This window comes from Monodelphis domestica, chromosome 2 (assembly GCF_027887165.1).
Source record: "Monodelphis domestica isolate mMonDom1 chromosome 2, mMonDom1.pri, whole genome shotgun sequence".
NCBI lineage: Eukaryota > Metazoa > Chordata > Mammalia > Didelphimorphia > Didelphidae > Monodelphis > Monodelphis domestica.
In genome coordinates this window covers 513,988,682-514,013,813 of record NC_077228.1, presented here as the reverse complement: position 1 = coordinate 514,013,813, position 25,132 = coordinate 513,988,682, and the positions used below count along the sequence as shown (strand labels likewise).

At 45.8% G+C, this 25,132-nt stretch overlaps 1 protein-coding gene across 3 annotated transcripts in view; it reads right to left on the bottom strand.

Moving 5' to 3' along the window:
• The window catches only part of PIGL (phosphatidylinositol glycan anchor biosynthesis class L), a 155,061-nt gene that overhangs the window by 6,647 nt on the left and 123,282 nt on the right, over positions 1 to 25,132 (bottom strand). For 2 of the 3 annotated variants that reach the window (XM_007485806.3, XM_007485807.3), the window contains exons 4-5: positions 17,883 to 17,950; positions 1,281 to 1,312 (exon numbers count right to left, since the gene is read on the bottom strand). In XM_007485806.3, the coding sequence (XP_007485868.1) occupies positions 1,281 to 1,312; positions 17,883 to 17,950 (100 nt within the window). The remainder of the gene's footprint in view (positions 1 to 1,280; positions 1,313 to 17,882; positions 17,951 to 25,132) is intronic. The other variant, XM_056819687.1, reaches the window with a different exon arrangement.

Genomic DNA, 25,132 nt, shown 5'->3' with positions numbered 1-25,132 from the left:
TGAAATGAACGTGAGAGATGGCAGAATCTTGGGATTATGGATCTAGAGCTGAAAGGGACCTTCCTCCTAGACATGAAGGCGAAGAGAGGGGAAATGATTTGCCCAAAGCCACAGATTTAAACCCATGTCTTCTGCTTTTGAAGCCAGAGTTCTTGGAAAGTCTGTCATTTGAACTTTGTATCTCCTATGACTTGCACATAGTAGTTTTGTTTTGGGACCTCAGTTTCCTCCTCTGTAAAAGGAAGGAGTTGGACTAGATAATCTCTGAGGGTAATTCCAGCTTTGAATTCCACAAGTGACCCATTCAGGGCACAAGAGAGGCCCTGGGGAGGCTGAGGGTTTCCCCCAAAAGATGATGACTCCTTGATAGGTAGGGGCAGGCCACTTGGGGCCCATCCTGTCCTTCTAAAGGTAGGCGGAGTCCTGCTCTAAACAATCTCTGAGAAGGAGGGCTGGCAGTGCACATAGTGCCTGGCATATCCATCACAGTCCTCACAAAGGCATGTCCTTGCTCTTTTCCCACATCTTTGGCCTTCAATCTTGGGTTTCCCTCCAAGATGCTAAGGGGGGGGGCTCCCAAAGACCCAGGAGGAGGAAGCATGGATGACTGGGGCAAATCTCCAGCCTCTGGGAAAAGAACTCCCAGCACCCTCCTCCTAGGGGCCTGGGAGGGTGGGATGGGGAAGTGGTACCCTGGGCCTCCTAAACCAGTTAGGGCATTTCCCTTTCCTTTGTTCCTTACTTCTTTCAATCAGGAATCCTCCCCAATGGGCTGAAATGTTCTCACTAGAGGTTTTGGCTTTGGGTCTCAAATTCTTTGAATCTCTGAATTCCTGAGCTCAGAATACAGCTGGGCACAAAGTTGGAGCTTAACAAATGTTTGCTGACTGATCTCTAGTCTCCTATCTGAGGCAGAGTGGGAAAGCTTCAGGGAAGGGTCATGCAAAGAAGGGCCAGGTTAGAGGCCCGGCTTGGCTGTAACCCTCAGGGTGACCCTCGTCAAGGTCCATAACCTCTGTGGGCCTCAGTTTCCTTCCTCTGCAAGTCGAGAGGCCCGATTTCTAAGGTACCTTCCAGGTCTAGCATTCTAGAAGGCTCCCTCAGGATGGGCCCTGCTTCAGAAGGATGGGAGGCAAAATGGTTCCAAGGTGGGATGCTTTGGCTCACAAATCTCTGGTCACGACCCCAGTCAATGCTCTAGCTGGAAGCCTTCCTCTTAGCTAACCAGTTGGTCTGACTACAGTGCAGGGAATACCTTCTTGCCAGTGGAACAAACTTACCTTTCGGCAGTGTCTGGGTGGAGCAGAGGAACCTGGAGAGGGAAAGAGAGACAAGCGTGAGCCCTCTATCGGGCCTGAGCCGGCATCTGGAGTCTTGTTTTTCCCACTCTCAGGGCTGGACCTGTGATTTCAGCAGCACGGGGAGCTCACTACGACAAGCTGGGGTTAGAGAGTTGTCTATGGCAGTCAGCAGTCAGGTGACTTGTCCAGGGTTACACAGCTTGACAAGGCTGTGTCAGGAGCTGCCTTCGGACCCAATCTTACCAACTAGAGACCATGTCTATGACCCCCCCCCCCCGCATTGCTTTCTGTTTTTAAACATCTTTTTTGTATGATAATTTATATATATATATACAAATTCTTAAAGATCTAATATTTATATAATACTTTGTATAAATAAAGCAACACGATGTAGCTAACAGGGATGGCCTCCGAGCCAGGGAGACCTGAATTCAAGTCCTGCCTTTAATGTATACTGGTTGGAATATTGTGGAATGACCAACTACGATACTTGGCTACTCTCAGCAATACAAGGATCCTGGACAGTTCAGGACTCAAGACAAAGGATGCTCTCCACTTCCAGAGAAAGAACTACTGGAGTCAGACTGCAGAAGAAAGCAAGCCATTTTTCACTTTAGTTTATTTGGGTTTTCAGTTTTATAAAATTATTTACTTATAAAAATGAACAATATGGAAATATATTTTGCTTGAGCCAGACTTTGGGCAAATCCTTCAATCTTCCTGGGTCTCAGTTTCCTCCTCTGCCAACAGTGGGGTTTGGTCTGGATGGCCTCTGGAGTTTCTGCTAGTTCTAGTTCTATAATCTATAGGCTGCACTCTGAGCTTGTGGAAGAGTTTTCCACACCAGGAGTTCCCTCTGATGAGGAGAGTGAGGCATGGCCTTGTATAGTCAGGGAGCCCCAGAGCTTGGCATGGCACTTTGTTCATAGCACTTAATAAAGACTTATTTAAGTCATAAACTCTGTTGTACAGTCATCTCAGTCTGACTCTTTGTGACCACATTTGGGGTTTTCTTGGCCAAGATACTCGAGTGGTTTGCCATATGCTTTGCCAGTTCATTTTACAGATGAGGAAACTGAGGCAAATGGCATTGAGTGACTTGCCCAAGATCGTACAGCTAGTAAGGGTTTGAGGTCAAATTTGAACTCAGAAAGTTCAGTCCTCTTGACTCTAAATCTGGCATTCTATTTATTGAGCCACCTAGTTTGCCCATCTATTCTCCCATTTGATTCTCATAAGCTCCTTGTGGTGAAAACAAACAAACCAAAAAAAGTGTCCTGGGTTCAAATCTGACCTCTAACAACTTCCCAGCTGTGTGATAAATGTTTGCTGACTGATCTCTAGTCTCCTCTCTGAGGCAGAGTGGGAAAGCCACTTGGCCTCAATTGCTGGGCCCTTAAAGCTTTTCTCCCTTGGAATCAATACTTAGTATTGACCCTAAGGCAGAAGGGTTTAAAAAAAGCATCTACCCCCATTTGGCAGATGGAAATTAAAGGCTAAAGAAGGGAGGAGCCAAAGAATGGTGGCCCTTAGGGAGGAGGCAGCCCTCTCACTGTTTCCCCACTCCGTAGGGCATGGAAGGTTACCTAGTAACTGGTAGAGCTCTGGGGTGGGACCCCTCCTGTGAGGATTTCCCTTAGAGGGTATGTGGGAAATCCAATGGATTTGGATTCATTTGTGTACCAACCAGGCACCTGCTCTGGCTGAGACTTCCTTCATTCTAGCGCCATGTTTAGGGCAGAGGCACCCAAACCCTCCACCCGTGACTTTTGGACCAATCAGTTCAGCACATGGAAGGGGTGGAGGCACCGTCAACTGAGCCAGCCTGGTCTGCTTCTGCTCTCAGTTCAAGCTGGAGGGAAGCAGGCAGTGCCCAGACCCGTCTTGCCTTGCCCTCTCCCTTGGCCACAAGAACAAGGGAGGGGCTGCACCCAGGACAACTTGGGGGTGGCCAATGCCAAGGTCAGACACCAGCTCTGGGAAAGTGCCGCCTCCTGAGGCTGGGCCATACACTCTCTGAGATGCCAGGAGAGGGGAGGCAAAAGAAAGAGGGAAAGGGAAGGCCAGATTTCCTGAGGGTGATACAGAAGACTGATCTGCTTTTAACTGACAAATAGCTAAGGTGCAGTTAACCCCCAGAGGCCAGGGTCCTGGATGGGAAGAAAGCTGGCCGTGGAGTCAGGAGACCACAGGCAAGTCACAGCTTCTTCATCTCCAAAATGGTGACTACTAGTAGCCCTCGGTCCACTTGGTCCACGGGGTCGTATTTCTGGGATCTCATCTGATCCTTGTGGACAGGACGTGTCTCCCCACTCTCCACTCCAGCTCATCCTTTACTCAGAATGATCTTCCTAAAACACCACGTCCCTCTCTTGTTCAATAAGTGCCAAGGGCTGCCTAGCACCTCCAAGGCCAAATTTAAAATCCTGGTCATAGTTCCAAACCCTTTGTGGCCCGACTCGCCCTGACATCTCTGCTTGTGGCACTGGCCTCCAACCTCATCTCCCCCTCCTGGCTGCCTTTAGGTCCCACCTTCTCCAGAAAGCCTTCTGAGACCCCCCTTATAGCTAGTGCTCTTCCTCCCTTACTGACCTCGACTTTGTTCTGCTATGTTGTAGTTTGTTTGTACACACAAGTGTTTGCATGCCGCCATTAGTCTGGGAGCTGCCTGAGGGCAGGGACTGCCCTTTTACTTTCTTTATATTCCTGATCTTAATCTAGGGATAATAATGGTGTCTGCCTCACTGGGGGTGCTGAGAGCATCAAATGAGATCATATATGGAAAGGAACATAGAAAACCTTCCATCTGGCTTGGATATCTCTAAAACCTGGCATACTGCAGGTGCTCAGCATGTGCTTGCTGACTGACTGAAGATCCCTCTCCATCAGGGTAAGCAATCCCTTCACTAATACAAATATGGACCCATCCATGACTTCTATAGTTCTCCAGAGTTGCCGTGGCCTAAAGAGTTATCATTCTGCATTGTTGGGTGACCTTGGACAAGTCATTTAATCTCGTAATGTCTCAGTTTCCTCGTCTACAGAATGGAGGTGTTGGCCTCAATGACCTCTGAGGTCCTTTCCCTCTCTATAATGTTGTGATGATGAACCCCTCAAACTGATAGAGGATTTTCTTGGGGGGAGGACCCATACTAGAAGCCACTCCAGCTGGGGGGCCTGCCAGAGTTTGTGTCCTACTCAGGGCCAAGGATCACCCCACACCCCACACTCTGAGGCAACAGAGGAGGATTTTGGTGGAGAGGAACCTTAATACACCATCTGAATATGAGCCATTGTTATTATTGTTTTCAGTTCCATGCCATGATAAAGATGAAACCCTGCAAGTGTATGTGTATGAGGGGTGGGAGGGCAATGCAGAGAAGCCCGAGTAGGAAGCCAGACTTTTGGGTTACCCAGATTATCTTCCTCTGCTTGTCTGTCCAATGGCCAGCGAGAGATAAATGTGTCACAGAGCACCAAGGTGAGAAAGTGCTATTTTGGGGAACTTCCTGTTCTCTGGAGGGAACTCTAGGCAGGCAGCCAGGCACCCTGGTCCTGACTTCCCACTCGGGGCTACTTGTGCATGCAGTTAGGAAGACGGAGAGAAGGACAAGAGAATGATGAGGGGCCAGAGGGGTAGCAGCTGTCAGGGCCCTCTGAGATCCTCTAGAGATAGATGGGAGAATCCCTTCTAGGAAGAGGGAAGGGTCCTGAGCAGATGGAATAACCAGTCTTGGAACTTGGAACTGTGAAGCTGAGCTTGACTCAGTAGTCCGCGCATGTAAACTCTCCTCAACTCATTCTGCCTAGAGGGCGACAGCCCATGCCTCACATCATCCACCCATCCTGGCCATCTTCTGATATATCTCTCCATTTACACTGCTGCCTTTGGCCCCTTCACCCTCTGCCTCCTACTCTGGGAGAAGGAATCAATCAGTGTTACCACTGGTTTGGGAAAGGGGTGGCTGACAATCAATGGCCCCACTGCCCCATTCTTCATCCTTAGACCATCCCTTCCCTAGCTGTGTTGTTCCTATGAGCATATAAGCACTTTATTGGTAGGAGCTGCTTCACCTTTGTCTATGAATCTGTGTCTAGAATGATGGCTAGCATACTGATGGCGCTTAACTCTTTTTCATTCATTCGTTCACTGGTCACAGAGAAAAGAGGAAGAAACATCCTTCCACTTAGGAGAGAGGTTGGGTGGGGAATTATAGCAAAGAATGATACATTCCCTGATTGGGTTTTGCTCAACTTTTCCTTTGCTACAAAGGAGGATATGATAGGTAAATGTATACTGGGAAAGGAAGGTATAAATAAAAGTTGTTAATTGGGAAAAAATAAAATGTAAGTTGAAGGGGAAAAAGGCAGAATGTACTTGTCTGGGATTTGTAGGAAAAGTTAATTGTAGGTAGAGCAGGGCTTTGTGTCTACACCTGGGCATAGCTCTGGTGGGCTCTTTAACTCCTGACTGACCACATCCTTTCAACTCCTCCTTATATGGTGCCTGGGATAGAGAACTTGACTGGAACTCAAGAAGATCTGAGTTAAAGTCTTTCCTCAGACACTTACTTGCTGTGAGATCCTGGATTTGTCACTTAAACCTCTCCCAAAGCATATTCTCATTTGTAAAGCAGGGGTAATTATAGGTTAAATATAGGATGTATGTCTCAGAGCAGTTGTGTATCAAATGAAATAACACATGCCAAGTAACTTAAAGAAAACCTTCAAGTTTAGCCATTATTATTACGTGATGGAGGACAATAACTCTCTTCTGAGGTCCTTCCATATCTGGCAGGGGGCTCCTTAACTTGTCCCCTGAGCCTACTGTCCCATCTCCTTTCCTACATGATGGCAAAGGGCCTCTCGTGAACTCTCCTTCCAGGCCCAGGAAGGGCTGAGAACTAAGTCTGGAGAGCACTGCCTTCTTCCTGCTTTCTGCAAGCCACACAGGCTAATAAGTGCTTTCCCAAACCAATCATTTTCCAGGGCCCTTGGAACTCTTTCCTGGAGAAGGTCCAACTAGGGGAGAGGTGGCTGTTCTCATTGTTGCCATTTCGGGAATCGTGTATTTAGACACTCTCGTTGGCCTTGGCTTGGGCCACGGTGAGGGGTGGGGAATGGAACCGTGTTGGCCACGAGCCATTGAGGGAAAGCTCAAAAATGATGCTTGTTAGCAGTTTTATGAAGTTGGCTTCAACCTCAAACTGGCAACAGTGGCCCTTCACAAGATCTCAGGGCGCAGATCTAATGGTAGACATCAATCCTTTTGTTGTTCACTTATTTTTTTCAATTATGTCTGGCTCTTCCTGACCCCATTTGGGATTTTCTTGGCAAAAATACTAGAATGATTTGCTATTTCTTTCTCCAACTCATTTGAAAGCTGAGGAACCTGAGGCAAAACAGGGTGAAGTGACTTGCCCAGGTCACACAGCTAGTAAGTATCTGAGGCTAAATTTGAACTCAGGGAGATGAGTCTTCCTGACTCCAGGTCTGATACTCTATCCACTATGCCACCTAGCTTTCTTAAGATATAGAATTTAGGCCCCTCATTTTAAAGAGTAGAAAACTGAGGTCCAGAGAGGTTAGCACTTTGCTCCAGGTCACAAACTCAGTCGTGGGTAGCAAAAGCAGGATTTAGGATCTCAGGATTTTAGGTTTTGGACCTCAAAAGCCATCTAATGTAACTTTTATATTACAGAATAGAAAACTGAGGTCCAGTTAAGTGACTTGTCCACCATCACACAGGCAGTGAGAGGCTGGATTTGAACTGAGGTCCTTGGACTACTAATCAAATGTTTCCATACCTTTTCCTAAGGACACCACCTTACTGGGCAGAGGGTGACAATTCCCCTTCCACACCTAATACCCTCTACTTCCCAGTGCAGATTCAGGGGGATGATGTTTCTCACACTCATGTCTGTAAGGAAAGTCTGTAAAGGAAGGACGACTTGCAGCCATGAATCTTTAGGGTCTGGAAGAGAAGCATAAGCCTTAATCGGTGAAATCTGAGTAGGGAGAGCTCTGAAGCCTTCAACCTTACTCAGGATGCAATCTGTCAGCCAGAATTCCCTATTCCCTTGCCATCACCTTGGGTATTATCCTGGGGAATGAGAACTAAACTTGGATGCTTTGAGGTTTCCTTTCTAGGGAAGTCATCCGTTTGTTCCAGACTATTTGGTGGAGCTACCAAGGCCCCTCCTGGCCTCTTCCTCTTCTTCCTCCTCCTCCCCTCTAGGTAACCAACCTTGGGTCTTGTTATTCCTCATCATGGATCTTTTGCTCCAGTCAAGACAGTCTGTTCCTTGTTTTCCCACATATTGGAATCATGGAACATCATGGCTGAAGGACACCCACTGAAGGCCCTATTCAAGTCCTGTCATTTTACAGAGAAGGAAATTGAGGTCCAGGGAAGGGAAGTAACTTATGCAAAGACACACCACTATTTAATGGCAAGGATGCTGAGACTAGAACCCAGGTCTCCTTCCAATTCCCAGGCCAAGGCTCTTTCCACTACCAGATACGTGCTACTCTTGATCGCTCCATTCCTGGGCTTCTGCTGTGGCCTCCCTGAGTCATGCTGTTTCTCTTGAATCCAGAACTTTTGTCTGTTTCAAGGTCCAACTCCCAATTCACTTGACCCTAGGAAGCTTTTCCTGATTGAGTAACTGTGGCCCAGTCCTATATTCCTTCAACATTTAAGTATTTAGAAATCTCTGTTTCAATTTCGAAGCGATTCCATAATGTAACAGAAAAATACAGATTAAAATTTCTTTTTTGTAAGTTGAATCTACATATCTAATATCATGATAAAAATGCTGTGGGATGGCGTGAATGTTTTCCTTCTATTTATTTTCTCTTTGTTGAGAGACATTACCCTGAACATTTTTATCAGTAGTTTTGTTTTGTTTTTTTACTGGATCTCTGATTTCATCTGTATGGGGCACTCCCTATGTGGAGACGATCTCTACCACTTTGGATTGGCACCTGATCCTAAATTGACTGCCTTAGACAGGTGCCTGGAGGTCGCCGAGAGGCAGTGGCAGGCTCAGCGAGCTAAAGACAAGCCTTGAGTTCCAGTCATCCTGAAGCTGCCCTCTCAGGGAATAATTCTCCAGCTGCTTCCTTGCAGGCGCTGGGTCACGTTTCTTTTTTTTCCCTTTCCGCAGCCCCTCAGCAGCTCCCAGGGCTCCCAACAGGCTCCAGGAAACGTGCTCATTAACTGGATGGTTTCAATGGGGATGGTATTAATGAAGCATTTTCATTTCAGGGAAACAACGAAGAACCCTCAGGGAGAGGGAGACATGGCTGGAGCTAAAAATGACACCTCTTCTCCCAACTCTCCAGGCCTTCTCCTTTTGGCAGATCACGCCACCCTTGCTGCTTGGGGCCCCCAGGCTAAGAGAAGTGCAAGACGGAAGATGGGGTCCGTAGTCTTCCCTGATGCGGCCCCGATCTGTCCAGTCAGCCCGACAACAACTGCTGACAAGGAGAGCTCTTGAGAGATCATAGGCTAGCTGAGGCCCTCCAGATGCTCAATAGACACGCCCAGCTGAAGGCCCCTCCATCTCCCTATTCCTCCTTGTCCTCCCTCTCCTCTTCTCAGGCCCCAGGCTTCATTGCTCTCCTGGGGCTAGCCATGCTGGGAGCTGCTGTGGGTCTATGCAGGCAGCTGGTGACCCAGTTTGGTATATTCTAGGTCAGGGACTGAGCTCTAGTATTACAACTCCTGAATGTTTTCCTCCCCACCCTAGGGAAACTGGGAGATGAGTTAGGCCATGTGTTAGGGGCTCATGTGGAACAAGCCTGGTGGTCTATCGATCACTTGTGACAGCTGGGGCATGTGTGTGTACGCAAAGACCCTCTGCCATATCTGACTCCTCAAATGTCTGAAGTATACTATTGTAGGGTAGCTGGGTGCCTCAGTGGATGGAGCCAGGGCTAAAGATGTGAGGTCCTGGGTTCAAATCTGGCCTCAGACACTTCCTAGCTGTGTGACCCTAGACAAGTCACTTAACCCCTGTTGCCTGGCCCTTACTGCTCTTCTGCCTTGGATCCCAAACACAATATTGATTCTGTACAATAAAATTCCAAGGCAGAAGGTAAGGGAACGGAAAGAAAGAAAGAAAGAAAGAAAGAAAGAAAGAAAGAAAGAAAGAAAGAAAGAAAGAAAGAAAGAAAGAAAGAAAGAAAGAAAGAAAGAAAGAAAGAAAGAAAGAAAGAAAGAAAGAAAGAAAGAAAGAAAGAAAGAAAGAAAGAAAGAAAGAAAGAAAGAGAAAGAAAGAGAGAGAGAAAGAGAGAGAGAAAGAGAGAGAGAAAGAAAGAGAGAAAGAAAGGAAGGAAGGAAGGAAGGAAGGAAGGAAGGAAGGAAGGAAGGAAGGAAGGAAGGAAGGAAGGAAGAAAAAAGAGGAAGGAAGGAAGGAAGAAAGAAAAAAGAGGAAGGAAGGAAGGAAGAGAGAAAAAAGAGGAAGGAAGGAAGAAAAGAAGGAAGGAAGGAAGGAAGGAAAGAAGGAAGGAAGGAAGGAAGGAAGGAAAGAAGGAAGGAAGGAAGGAAGGAAGGAAGGAAGGAAGGAAGGAAGGAAAGAAGACTTGCTTAGGGCAGGTAGTAGTACAGTGTATAGAGGGTCAGTCCTAGAGATGGGAAGACCTGGGTTCAATCTGGCCTTGGATATTTCTTACCTGTGCAACCCTGAGGAAGTCATTTAACTCCCATACCCTAGCCCTTACTGTTCTTCTGTCTTAGAATTTATTCTTAGACAGAAAGTAAAGGTTTTTAAAAAAAAAAGACTTGCTTGCTTGCTGGCCCAAGCTGGCCCCTCCCATTCTCACATCCTCTTCTTCCTGTGTTTTCTCTAACAGCTGATGTGTCATGGTGTCATGTGGAGGGTGTGTTAGACCCTGGCCCTTCCCATCAGTGTTACACGGTGGTCCCCTGTCCAGAACAGGGTTTGCTCCCTTCTTCAGAGAGTGAGTGACCACTCTGTGAACTGAGAGTCTTCGAGCAGGGAAACCCAACCCACCTTTGACCACAGGGCCAAAGAAGCTGGAAAGAGAAGTGAGCTCAGAGAGCACCTCCCGTGCGACCTAGAGTGAGAACACGGGCATCTCTATCAAGCTTTTACATTTACAACAACCCTGTGAGGCGGCTCTTGGCTGACTAGGGTTCTGGGCACTTTGCTACATGCTGGGGATAAAAAAGGAAAACACAAACAGCCTCTGCCCTCAGGGGGTTCACTTTCTAATGGGGGAAGACAACTCGCAAACAACTGTGTACATGTGGTAATCTCAGAGGCACTAGCCTTGGGGGGACCTGGGAAAGGCCTGCTTCAGAAGGTGGGATCAGAACCCTATCCTGAAGGGTGCCAAGAAAGGCAGGAGGCAGAGACAAGGTGGGAGGGTGATTCCAGGATTGGGTGGGGTGCGGGGGTGGGTGGGTGTGTGGAACCTGATTAGACAGCCAATAAATGTCAAAAATAGAATTCAAAGCCTTATCTTCTTGACTTCAGGTCAGACACTCTTCCCATTAAGACCCACAAAAATTAAGGGACTTGCTCAGGGTCACACAGATAGGAAGTAGCTGAGGCAGAATTTGAATCTGACTCGTGTCCAAGGTTCTTCCCTCTGCACTATACTGCCCACTCCCAGACTAGAAGCTTTGTGAAGGCAAGAACATATGGTCATAAACACCTTATCCCTCACAAGAGTGAGCACAGTGCTTATCCCAAATAGCTATTGTTCATTCATGTTTGATACTTCCTGTCCTCATTTGGGGTTTTCTTGGTAAAAATAATGGAAGGCTTTGCTATTTTCTTCTCCAATTCCATTAACAAATAAGGAAATTGGGGCAGCTGGGTAGCTCAGTGGATTGAGAACCAGGCCTAGAGACGGGAGGTCCTAGGTTCAAATCCGGCCTCAGCCACTTCCCAGCTGTGTGACCCTGGGCCAGGAAATTGAGGCCAATGGGGTTAAGTGACTTGCCCAGGGTCACACAGTTAGTAAATGTCTGAGCCCAGATTTGAACTCGGGGAAAATGAGTTGTCCTGATTCCAGGTCCTGTACTTTGTGCACTATGGCACCATGTAGCTGACCAAACAGTCAGAAGTACCTAATGGACTTCAGAAGGAATGAACAGATGAATCTATGGGCCAGAGACAATGCCCGAGGTCTTCAATTGGTTGGCTAAGCTGGAAGCAGTGAGAACCACAAGAAAATGGGGAGATTCTCAGGCCCTGAATTTGGGAGGAAAACAAGGCCAGAAGCCTGAGCTCCTCCAGCACTAGCCATCCTTCCAGGTGCTGCTATTGAGATTATTTGTTTTGGTACCACTTTGATTTTTGAACCTAGCTCTCTCCTAGCCACACCCTCTGGTAGTAGGACCTCTGTTAAGAGAGGAACAAAGTGGGAAAACAAGGCAGTTTTGTAAGACTAGCCAACTAATCAATTAAATGTGACAGTATATGTCAGCACTGGCAAACCTTTTAGAGATTCCATGCCCAAAGTGCACCTTCAGGCCATCTGTGAGCCCTTTGCATTACCCCAGAGAATGGAGGGAGGAAGTGCTTGCACTGGGTTTCTGGACAGAGGGCTTGGGGCATATGAAAAATGTCCTTGACAGCGTGGAGAGGGGGAATGGAGCAGCCCAGTCCAGCACACCAGGGCACATGTGCCACACCTTTGCCAACACAGGCATATGTGTATCTAGTGTGCCACACCCCTAGTCCTTTACTTTTGCAAAGATAACAAGTAGACAGTCCAGCTTTTTAAAAAACCAAAGCCCATTTCTACAAAATTGCGGAACAGAGCCTTAGAGGGGAAATCAACAGAAGGAAGAAAAGAGTTTTCCTTTTCTTCCCTGTTTGGTGCAATGCTCTGAAATCCCCTAAATAAAATATTATGCAGAAGTTCATCTATGCATTGGGAAGAGATGGGCAGAGGCACAGGAGATGATAGGAACAGAGAGTTAGAACTAGAAACATCAGAGGATCAAGTTCACCTGCCTCATTTTATAGATGAGGAAACTGAGGCCCCAAAATGCTAAACCAAGGTCACACAGTAAGGGTCTGAGATGCAATCCAATTTGGGTCTTCATGAATCCAAGCCCATCATCCTCTCCTTTATAAAATGCTTTTGTGACTTGAGATACATATGGCTGTGATGTCAGAGTCTCAAGTAAGAGGCTCAGCTCTTCAAATTCTTCCTTCACTTGAAATGGAGCCTGAAATTCCCTTGGGAGGGCCAACAGTATTCCATTCCAGTAATCACGGATAAAGCTGTGACCAGAGACAGAAAGGGAGTTGAAAAGATCCTGCCTGTGGACCCACAGTCTGACTCTGGCATTAGGGGGGAAGTTGGTCCCAAACATCCGTGGGATTCAACTCTCCTTGGATTTTTCTACAAGGTTAGATCACAGTTGATTAGTTCCTGGTCCAAATATTCCAGGACCAGGTCTACTGATCGGATCTTCTGATTCCATAGTTTGCTGCCAACGTGATTTGACCACAGTACTTTCCTGCTCAATAAAATCCAGAGACTCCCTATTTATTCAGGTTAAAATATAAACTGCTAAGTTTACAGCCCTTCACGGTCTGGCCTGAGACCTATCTTTTCAGCTTCTTTGAACATGCTATCCCCTCCTACACTCTGCAAAATTCAGCCCAACTGATCTTCTTTACCTCTTTGGATGGAGTCCAGACCACATTCCCTCCTTACCCCCACTTCCTTTAGGATACAGCCCAAGAACCATCTCTTCAGGAAGATTCTCCTCTACCCTGTCTAGTTGCTCTTACTCTGCCTCCCAGACTACTTAGTATTTATTCCCCTTATATTGATTCTGTATAGACTTAAATATGTTCTCATTGCCTCCCATTAGAAAGTTAGCTCACCCCAGTCCTGGAGATATCAGGCAGAGCTAGTGGCACATGGTGAGAGAGCTTGCTTGCTCAGGCACCAGGAACCTAAGCGATGTGGTCACGCTCTATTTCCTCTGTGAAACCAGCCATGAAAAAACCCAAGGGCCCCTAAAAATAAAATTAACTCTTTGCTTCCTCCAAGCCAGTATGTCCTCATCCTTTGAGGATGTGAGGCCAGATGGAGAGCGGGGAAAAGGAGGGAAAGAAGGGGCTCCTTTGCCCCTTGCTGCTGAGTTCTAGTCTGGCATTGTGAGGATGGAGTCAGCCAGCACACCAGTGGGCTATAACACCTTGCTGTCCGTGGTGCTGGCCCTATGAACGCTGGGGCTGGAGATGGCAGCTTCTTCAGCAGGCCCCTGCCTTGACATGCCAGCCAGCCTGTCCCCTCCAGGAAGCTCTCTCACAATCCTCCTCTAATCTAACATGGCCATGCAACCTCTTACCCCTGAAGTCATTTTGGGAGGAACAATGACGTGTAATTCTAAGGGACTTTAAGGTTCTCAAAATACCTTTTTATTTTTACAATAATGCCACGGAATATATAGAGCAACGCATGAATATCTTTATGTTTCAGAGGGGAAACGGGAAGTTCGGAGAAGTTGTCCAAGGTCACAGAGAGGAGTGCCAGAGAAGGGATTTTATCAAACCACAAGCATTTCGAAGTGCCTGCCAAGGGCCAAGCACTGGGCCAAGTGCTGGGGACACAGAGGAGGTCAGAAATAGCCCCGGTCTCAAGGAGGGGGAGGCGACATGTATATAAATAAATCCATACAATCCACATATGGAGGAGATGGAAGGAGTTATAAACTCAGACCTCTCCTAAAGCCAAGTCCAATATTCTTCAATACATTACTGCCTCCATGGTAACGGCTATAGTTTTCAGCAAAAATTTCTGTTTATTCTTTCTGACTCAGTCTGGACACACCTATCTGTGTCCCAGGGGTCAGGATGATGCCTCTGCTTTTCCTTGTACCCTACGTGCCTAGCATAGAGCTGGGCACCTAATGGCAGTTTACCAGTGCCAGGTAGCTTAATGGGAAGAGCACTGATCTTGGGCCTTTAAGCCTTGTCACTCTCAGGCTCCAGCCTGACTTTCCAGGCTTCTTTGATGGTACTTGGGCCTACTTCCTATCCTCTACCTTCAAGCCTCTGCCCTTCCCGTCCCCCATGTCTGGAATGCATTCACTCCCTTCTTGCTCCCACATCTTAAAATCCTGGGCTTCCTCAAGGTTCATCTCAGAGGGCATCTCCTCTGTGAGGCCTACCTTCCTGATACTGTTTTGTATTTACTCTGTATAGATTTTGTTACTAGCTGTGTGACCTGGGTGCAAGTCACTTGGCTTCAATTTCTTCAACTGTCAATGATGATAATCATACTTGCAACTAGGAGGTGCCATGGAGAGCGCACTAGGCCTGGAATCAGGAAGATCTGAATTCAGATCCGTTTCAGACACTTACTCGATGTGTGAACCCGGGCAATCCAGATAACCCATGTCTGTCTCGGTCTCCTCAACTGTAAAATGGTCATACTAGGATCCACCTCTAGGGTGGGGAGGATCAAATGAGATGGCACTTGTAAAGCTCGCCAGGAGCCACCTTCCTCGGGCAGTTGCCAGCAGTCAGTAGCCCCTTGGGATGGTTCAGCTATCGTTGTTAAAGGTCTTCTCAGCTCTAGCTTTTTGGAGATACAGTGAGGGCTTCTACGGCTGTGACCCTCTTCTACCTGGAAGCATGATGCACTCTGGGGACTCTTGGAGCTGAAATTCTTCCAATGTGTCATTGGGTTTCTGGACTTGAACCAGTTCAGAAAGGTGAGCCCTATAGGGATGGGCTGTCTGGGCTTCAGGTGTCTACGGGAGGCAGCACAGGACACTCTGAAATGAGCCCAAGACATTTATGGAAACACGGCTGCTCCCAAGGTGCCTGGGTAGCTTCTGAACAACAATCTGCAGGGAGCAGAACTATGACAATCGAAAGGAAAAAGTCACAGGCCACATTTAGGGGCTGATGAACCTTTTCACCTGGAATGTACCACCTGGGGAAGGTGCCTACACTTTGGATCCCTGGGTTGATGCTGATCTCTAGGTAGGATAATAACTCTCTTGTCCATCCACAGTCTGCCTTCCTGGAAGACCAGGACCCTCCTGAAGAGGGACCACTGGGTGGCTTGTTGGATTGAGACCCAGGCTTAGAGCTGAAAAGTCCTGGATTTAAATCTGGTCCCAGATACTTCCTAGCTATGAGACCCTGGGCAGGTCACTTAATCCCCATTGCCTAGTCCTTACTGCTCTTCTGCCTTGGAATCAATATTTAATATCAATTCTAAGACAGAAAGTAATGATTTAAAAAAAAAAAAAGAGGTGAGCTGTGGCTGACTTAGCTCATTCCAGAGTCAAGCAGAGGAAGCAGGAAATGCTGCCTGGAAATGCGGTCTGGGGTTGTTTCATCTTTCAGCAGGTGGCATGTAGGGTAGAGCCTTGGCTTCTTGCTGTGGCAGGAAGAACCCCAGCCTACAAGGCATCAGACCTGGTGCTAGTATTCCAGCTTTGCTACCAACGACCTGGGTGACTTTGGGTAGGCCACTTTCCCTTCTGGGCCTATGCCAAATGAAGAGATAAGACTAGCTATTCTCTAAGGACCCCTTCAGTTCTAAACTTTCATTAGTTTCTTGCTTTGTTCCCTCTGCCCCTTTTAGGGGCAGGCCTGAATCCCCACCGTGCTAAACTAAGGCATAAGGCTTGTTCCGAGACGAGGTTAGAAGTTTCTTACTCTGGAGCTATCCTTTTTTCTCTTTAGTTACCTCAGATCCACTAAGCATTCCCCCCAGGACAAACAAGAGCTTTGGGAAGGGAAGGATGAGATCAGAAAGCCAAGGTGTTAGATATTGTATGTTTCTCTATGTGTGTACATGTGCGTGCGTGCATACATACACACGCACACGCCTATTTGAATCTTTGGATATCTGTCTATCTGTCTATCTCAGCAGATTCAATATCAGTGTTCATTAACTACAACTACTCAGGATTTTAGCAATCTACGGGTTTGGGTTTCAGAACTGTGGATCTAGAGCCCCCGTCAGTATACTTTTCATTAACGATTTGCCACTCAGACTTAAATTGCTTTTAGAAAAGGTTATTTAGTAAGAAATTTACTCTCTCAATAATATATGCATATGATATGCAATTATAAATAAAATATTATGTAAGACATACATATAATATGAATACATAATATATAAATATTGATATATTGATGTGTATTCAATATATAAGCATATAACTATATATGGAGAGAGAATGAGAGAGAGGGAGAAAGAGAGAGAAAGAGACAGAGAGACAGAGTCAGAGAGAGAGACAGAGAGAGAAGAGAGAGACAGAGACAGAGAGAGAAAGAGAGGGGGGAGAGAGAGAGAGAAAGAGAGACAGAGAGAGAGAGAGGGAGAGAGAGAGAGCCAGAGCCAGAGAGAGAGCCAGAGAGAGCCAGAGAGAGAAGAGAGAGACAGAGACAGAGAGACAGAGAGAGAGAAAGAGAGAGGGGGGAGAGAGACAGAGAGAGAGGGAGAGAGAGAGAGAGGGAGAGAGACAGAGAGAGAAGAGAGAGACAGAGACAGAGAGAGAGAGAAAGGGGGGGAGAGAGAGACAGAGAGAGAGACACACACACAGAGAGAAGAGAGAGACACAGAGAGAGAGAGAGAGACAGAGAGAGAGACAGAGAGAGAGAAAGAGAGAGGGAAGAGAGAGAGAGAGAGAGACAGAGAGAGAGAGAGAGAGAGAGAGAGAGAGAGAGAGAGAGAGAGAGAGAGAGAGAGAGAGAGAGAGAGAGAGGGAGATATTGATACCTTAAGTTCTGCCCATTTGTAAAGGAAGGAGCCCTGACTCATGACTGTAGACTTTGCTTGGTCACTTCCTTATTTCTCCAAATGTCAGGCTCTATAAAGTTGAGATCATGATCCATACACTGTCTCGCAGCAAAGAAATGTTGCAAAAGTCTAAAGAGATAACGTATGTGCTAACCGGCATTCTCTGGAAACTGCAGAAAGCTCTCTCAGTATCTGGGATTCTGGCTCCTACGATTCCTGACCTCTGAAGAGGCTCTGGAAGCAGTATGCCAAGAAAGTCCACCTAGGGTACAAGCGCCGCCTCTAACACACACTCTGCTGACTGGATGACGCTGGGCAGGCCACTTAACCCACCTCCAGGTGTCCAGACAACTCTCCAAGATGGCTGATTATGGGGGGGGGGGAGTCTGCACTATTACTGTGGGACTTTCCTCATGCAGAGCTCCCTAATCTAATGAGATCACAAATCTAATACCCTTTCTCCACTCCCCCAAAAGGATGTAGTCATGATGAGTTGGATGCCGTGTGCAAAAGGGCACCGAGATCTTTGGGGGAAGGTGGCATTGGGCTTCCAAAGCACCACTGTTGTTACTGGCTGTGGTTAGAACTGCCTACTCATAGGAAGAGAGGTTTGGGGCCTCCTCACCCCACCAGCCAGTGCAGGTGGCTCCGTGCTCTAGTCGGCAGGAGATGCTGCAGGAAGTCCCCTCCCCCATCTTTCCGACTCCCCGCCCCCACTGCCCCCTCCATTCCAAAGCAAACATGGCTCCTGGCTCTGGTGGGTCCTAGACACGATGGAGACATTGCAGGAAACTCCCTCCCCCAGCGTCCTACCTCACTGCAAAGTAAAGGGCGATGTGGTTGGCATGACCGCTCACTCCGCCAATGTCAAATGTCACCACCTGTGGAGAGAGCCAGACCAGAGTCAGGCAGGCAGACAGGGCTGCTGAAGGGGAGAAGGCATGGACAAAGGTGGTGAGGGCACAGGGTGGACCAGGCCAAGGGATGCGGAGGAAGTAACACTAGGTGGTGTGCTGAGGCCAGCGGGGGTCCCAACAGTGTGTGTGTGTGTGTGTGTGTAGGGGGGTGATGGGAGGTGGGGGTGAGGCCCAAGTACCAGGCTTAGGAAAGGGTCATTTTTATCCTCCTGATGAAGAATGGGAAAACACATTCTTTCTTCAAGATCAGCAACAATGACTGGCAAAGAGGCAATCTAGAGGTGCCAGGGACAGTTCACTGAATCCTCCAATTCAGACTGGGGTGCCACAAACACCGTCTTTCAGTAGCTTCCAAGGAATCCAAATGCCTTAGATGCCTTTTGTATTAAAAGCAGGCAGTGGGCCAGCAAGTGGTTCAGTGGATAAAGAACCAGGCCTGGAGTTGGGAGGTCCTGGGCTCAAACCTGGCCTCAGATACTTCCCAGCTGGGTGACCCTGGACAAGTCACTTAACCCTGTTTGCCTAGCCCTATGCCCTTCTGTCTTAGAATTGTTATTAGGAGACACCAAGTTTTGTTTCTATCTTCGTTTCTTTTTCTTTTTTAAAGAACCAAAACCAGGCAGGGCTTGGGTCTTCTTTCTTTCTTAGTGATTCAGAAGGGACTTTCACGGCTTCTGGATGCTCACCCCAGGGAATGATAGGATCATCCATGCATCCAGAGCTGCTGCTAAACATGCCATTCCACAGAACGGAGGAGATCATGATATGCTGTTATCATTTCTGTCATCCTTATTGGGTCTTTCTAATCTTTCTATCCCAACAGCAGCACGTTACTGTGATTAAACTGTTCAATTCAACCAGAATTTATTAAGTACCTACTAAGGGCAAGTCAACGTGCCGGGTTCTGGGGATACAGGGGCAAAAATGAGATAAAAATGAACTTCAAGGATTTCCTCTAACAAGGCATCTTTCATGTCAGAATTCTACAAGATCCTTAAACGATGCAACAAAAGAGATGGTTGTTCAGTGGTCACAATTACAGCATTAAGATTGTAGGGAGGAGGCAGCTAGGTGACTCAGTGGATGGAGAGCCAGGTCTAGAGAGGAGAGGTCCTGGGCTCATATCTAGCCTCAGATACTTCCTAGCTGTGTGACCCTGGGCAAGTCATTTTAACCCCCCACTGCCTAGTCCTTATTGCTCTTCTGTCTTAGAATTGACATATAGTATTGATTCTAAGCTGGAAGGTAAAGATTAAAAAAAAAAAAAAAGGATTGCAGGGAGATGAATGCTAGTCCAAAATTTTGGCTGTTCTCCCTGTAGGAGAATCTGAGGCACACCAGCCAGGGCACGGGGTTTGTATCTTGGCTTTGCAGGTCACTATCTGTGGTACCTTGGCAAGTCCTTGAGTCTTTTCAGAACAGCTTTCCTCTTCTCTAAAATGAGAGAGATTCAGCCCAGATGACCTCTGCCGGCTCTTCCAACTTTGTGTTTATGACCTTGGGTCCAGTCTGGAGCCTAATGGAAAAGGATTCTCTATAGGCAATGACATTCTCTAGATGGAGGTTATCATCTTATTGTAGGATTTATGAATTATCTTGGGCTCACCAGACCAAGTCCTGGACCACTAACAAACTCCCTAAAGAAAACTTATAGCCATTCAGAAGAGTTCATCCTAATAATCCACAGAAAAAAACAAGTGGTTGAAGATTGCCCATTATCCTAACTATGGAATACTTTTTTAAAACTTCCTAGACTTTCTAAAAATATTAAGAAATAATTATTTTTTTCTAGAGGCCTTTCCAAAAATTTTGGGAAAGTTTTTTTTGAAAGGTGATAGGTTAAGGACAAAAAGGTTTTTCTTAGAGAAAAGGATTAAGCCTGATATTCAACCTTTTTCTATAAAGAATAGCTACTTATAGTTTATGCCTTTACAATGTTTATATTACTGACTTCTCACCCACTGGGTCTGACTCCAAGACCCACCCTTCTCCACTGAGAAGGAGAGGAGGTCTGTCTGTTTATTCCTCAAGTGAGGGAGTGGTCTAGGAGTGAAGGGATGGCTGGTTGGGTACTCACTGCTCCTTAAATATTAACCTAGACTGTATTTCAACATTTTTTTCCTTGTTCCAGATTCCTATAAATGTTTGGTTTTTTAAAGAAATCCTTACCTTCCATCTTGGAATCAATATTGTGTATTGGTTCCAAGGCAGAAGAGCAAAAAAAAAAAAGGCTAGGTAATGGGGATTGAGTGACTTGCCTAAGGTCCCACACCTAGGAAGTATCTGAGGACAGATTTGAACCAAGGACTTCCCATCTCTAGGCCTGGCTCAGATTCCTATAAATGTTAACTGAGATCATTTTGGGGAAGAGAGTTGGAGGGGATGGGAACTATGCCAATGTAGATACCTCTTTCTCTCCAAGCTAGAAATGGCTTGGATAGTAAATTAAATTGTTTTTGGCAGATGAATCTGAAAGCAAAAGAGTACAACATTGGTATTAATAGCTTTTTATCCTATAAAAAACCATGTTATAAAGTTGAATGGACAGTTCATCTGAATGCATAATTGGCTAGACACTTCAGATGTATAGTGAATTGGCTCTGACAAAGGTCTAATTTCTCAATTAGGAGAACTAGGTCAAATGTACAAGAAATCAAGCCATTCCCTAATTGACAAATGGTCAAGGGATATGAACAGGCAGTTTTCAGATGAAGAAATCAAAACCATCAATAATCACATGAAAAGGGGTTCTAAATTCTTCCTTATTAGAGAAATGCAAATCAAAACAGCCCTGAAGTACCACCTTACACCTATCAGATTGGTCAATATGACAGTAAAAGAAAATAAATGTTGGAGGAGATGTGACAAAAATGGAACACTAATGCATTGCTGGTGGAGTTGTAAATCAATCCAACTATTCTGGAAGACAATTTGGAATTATGTTCAAAGGGCTTTTTAAAAGACTGCCTGCCCTTTGATCTAGCCATACCACTACTAAGTTTGTACCCCAAAGAGATAATAAAAATGGTTGTACAAAAATCTTCATAGCCATACTCTTTGTGGTGGTAAAAAATTGAAAGATGAGGGGGTGTCCCTTGATTGGGGAATGGCTGAACAAATTGTAACATATGATGGTGATGGAATACTGTGCTCTAAGGAATGATGAACTGCTTGATTTCTATATGAACTGGAAAGACCTCCATGAACTGATGTGGAGTGAAATGAGTACATTGTACACAGAAAGTGAAACATTGTGGGATGATCAACTGTAATCTGACTTTGCTATTAACAGCAGTGCAGTGATCCAGAACAATCCTGAGGGACTTATGAGAAAGATGCTATCCACATCCAGAGAAAGAACTGTGGGAGTAGAAACACAGAACAAAAACATAGGATTTATAACTTTTTTATACGGGTATATGATTTGGGGTTTTGGTTTTTAAAAGATTACTCTATTTCAGATGTATAGGGAATAGGGCCTAAAATGGAATAGGGAGAAGGCTGGATTACATTGGGAACTTGCAGATTATTTTCTGTCTGAAACAAAATACCATTGTTGTAAGGTGAAAAGACCTAGGGAAAAGTGCCTCCCCTCCAATCTCGCACTGGATTGGTCCCCTGGTGAGTACCCATGTCAGGTTGGAGACCAGAGTTGCACAGGGTGAAAGAGCATAGAGGGATCAGGACTAGCCCTACTATTGGAAGTGGTTCCCACACTAATGAGATTGTTGATGTCCTGAAGCACTCAAGAGTAGCCATGTATTCCAGCTCTTCCTACTCTTTGTCCCTGATCGCTAGACACACGTGTCATCTCAACATCCATCCTCACCTTGTGACAAAACTCAGGCTTGATTGGAAAGAACTATTAATGGATCAGAAAAGAACTCCTGAGATAACAGGCATGACTATATTAAGTGCATTCAGACTGGATGCCTTTCCCTAGAAAGCCATCAGAACCCAATCAGCACACTTGTTTTCTGGGGAATAGTCTTTCTAGGAACAGTCTTTGGGAAAGGATTATCAACAAGTTGCACTGAAAGCCAGACCAGTTGGGGTGGTGTCCTGCAGCAGTTTCTTGATGACAGGTGCATGATGGTCCTGATTCCTTTTGAGAAACACATGGTCCACAATCACCCTTGATAAAAGCTGGGGAGTTGTCCATTTTTATTTCCTAACACAGCTGTTGGGAGTCTTTTAGTACAGAAGTATTAGACTCACGAGTGCAGTCAGACCAGATTAAAATGTAATTGTGAAACGTTTAACAAAATAAATAAAAATCTAGTACAACATGGATAATGTCAATTTATGATTTTCTCAGTCCATGTTTCTGTTTGTAGGCTAGGGAACAGACACTACTACTCTATTGTATTCAATCAAGCCTTTCTCTATGATTACTGGGTGATTAGAACTGCCTTTGACCACAGTTAGAGGAAGAGCAGGGACCTTCCAAAAGCCCAGACCATATACTAGCTGATGCTTAAAATACAACTCCATTTCTTTGGCTTAAGGCTTATGACTCTCCTGTTTCAAATAGAAAGTTCCCATAGGAAGAATCTCTCTTTTAAAAATTTAAATTAAAACTCTACCTTTGCATCCTTTTTTCTTCCATAATCCAAGAATCTTTTCTTTCTTTTTTTTTACAGTCATTTATGCCATAAATTCATAAGGAATTGGTTCCAACAGTTCAGGTTCCTTTCCACTGGTTCTCACAAAGTATGTTTCTTTGGTAGTGCAGTTTGACCCAGGTACCTTTTTCTGCAGCTTCTTCTCATCATTTTCCTTCACTTGCTTTAGGAAACTAGCTCTGATCTTAGAGTGTTTAATATGTACTCTTGGTTAGAATCTTGCCCTAAACCTATTTGTGTTTACAACAAATACCTACAGCATGCTGAATAATGTTATAGACCCAGGTCTATTCATGTGGGGTACTCCCTGCTGAATTGTGCCCGTACCCTCAATATCTACGATATCTACGATAGCCAAAGGGATGACACCATCTTTTCTAAAGGGCTTAGAAAACATATATCATGCGCCCTTCCTTTTTCCTTTTCTGTTGATCATTTTGGCAACTCACTAGAAGATGGTGGAAACTTCTGTCTTAGAATCAATACTAACTATTGTTTCCAAGACAGAAGAATTGTAATGGATAGGCAATTGGGGTTAAGTGACTTGCCCAGGGTCACACAACTAGGAAGTATCTGGGGTCAAATTGGAACCTAGGACCTCCTGTCTCTAGACCTGGCCCTCTACTCACTGAACTACCTAACTATCCCAATAAGAAGCATTCTTTGAATTTCTTCTCCGTTACTCATATCTTAGGAGGATCTCAGAGCCATAGAAGCTACTGAGGGGAAAGCATGAGCACTAGCCCAAGGGAATGTAGACACTCAGAGTTGTAGGCAGCAATCTAGCATCTGAGACAACCACTTCCCAGGATAAAGGATATTAACTGGGACAAAGAAATGAAGTGCAGACTTCCCCTCCCATCCTCAACATGTGAAAAGAGCCCACATGGGTATTGCCCTGTTGAATGAAGGCTGAGGCTGGCTGGTCCATACCCTGTGGAGCTCCCAGGAGTGTGCTACAACCAGCTCAAACCAGTGAGCTGATTATTAAAATGTTCAGAGTGAGCATTCTTATCTCAGAAATCTGAAAACACTATAGATCAGGCTTGATTTATTGTTTGGTTGATTTCTTGACAAAGTGGAAAAGAACCAGTATGGGGAAAATATTGCACAGAAAGGGTTTGGAATATTAGAGTGAAGATTGATGGACAGTGAAGGCAGTTGAAGGGGGTAGGGGAGACTTGGAGAATGACAGCTGCTCTGGAGTGGGTACTCTTTCCTGGACCTCAGACTGGAAGGAGCTTTCCCTGCCTCTTGGAATAGAAATCACTCCTATTCCTGGATTTTTTCCAAATGTTTGCTCTACCCGGATTCCTATGGATCATGCCATTGAACAAAAGGATTTTAGGAGAGCTGCTTGAACTGTAAGACTGGTCTTTAGGGACGATAGCCTGAAGAGACAGGCCCAACTAGCTCTGAAGGTCAGATTCTCTTTTTCCTCTTCCTGTCTACTGCTAAAGACTTTGAAATTAAGAAGCTAGCATAGATATAGCATGGAAAGGAATAAAAGAAACCCTCCACAAGCCTGTGAGGCCTGGCCTCAGCTCAAAAGCTGAGAGAGACTCAAACTCAATCTGTGGCAAAGCATAGGGCAAATCCCTATTCCCTCTACCCTGATACCTTCCTGATTTGAATTTGTTATTAAACACAGTCAGATAATCTTTGTTAGGGTGAGGGGGCCCTGAAGGGAGAAAGGGTTTCTTAGGGTAGAAGGTTCTCTGTAACCTCAAGAACATTAAATCTTGAGGTGCCCATCTGTGCCTCTCCCCCCTTTCACCCTGGTATAAATATCTGTCCTCAGAGTATTTTCTTACACCTGCACTCATCTGCCCTGGGGTCTAGGGTACCTTCCCCAGAAATTGTCTTATAGAGGGTAAGGAAACAATGAACTAAACCCAATTCTAAGAAAATGAAGGGCCATGAAAGCATTAAGGCAGGAAATCTGGAGGAGACCTAATGAGATAAAAGATTCCATTCCAAGGAAAGTCAACTAAACCTCCCTATCCAAGACTTTATCCAATAGCTCATCCTTGGTGAGATGGCTTCTGGCAGTGTTCTGGGTATTCTTTCTCCTTTGTCTTTTTTTTCCTTGAAAAGAGAATCCAAATGGGTTTGGACAGAGCCATGTGATCGGGAATTCCAGGGAGTTGTTTCCATAATAAACTCTTCTAGTGAAAAATGAAACAGCTTCTCTCTACACCATGTTCTCCTTCCTTATTGGGACAGATATTTCAGACCCCAGACAGAGTAAATGATCTGGTCACAGAGAAGCTTTTGTAGGCTTTGGGTAGGATCTTTGAATGTTTGGCTTCTCTGGGGCTTCCTCATTTTTCTCAAGGAAGACTTGGCTCTGACCCTTCTAGAAGACTTGTGGCACAGGGCCCTGAGGAGGGAAGATTTCACTTCAGGCCAGTCTATGCCTGGAGCACTAATGAAGGACATTAGTCCCTTCTAGTCAATCTAATTCAATCCCCCATCATTAGACCCCAACCCTGGATAGGGCACTGGGCAAATGCACTAT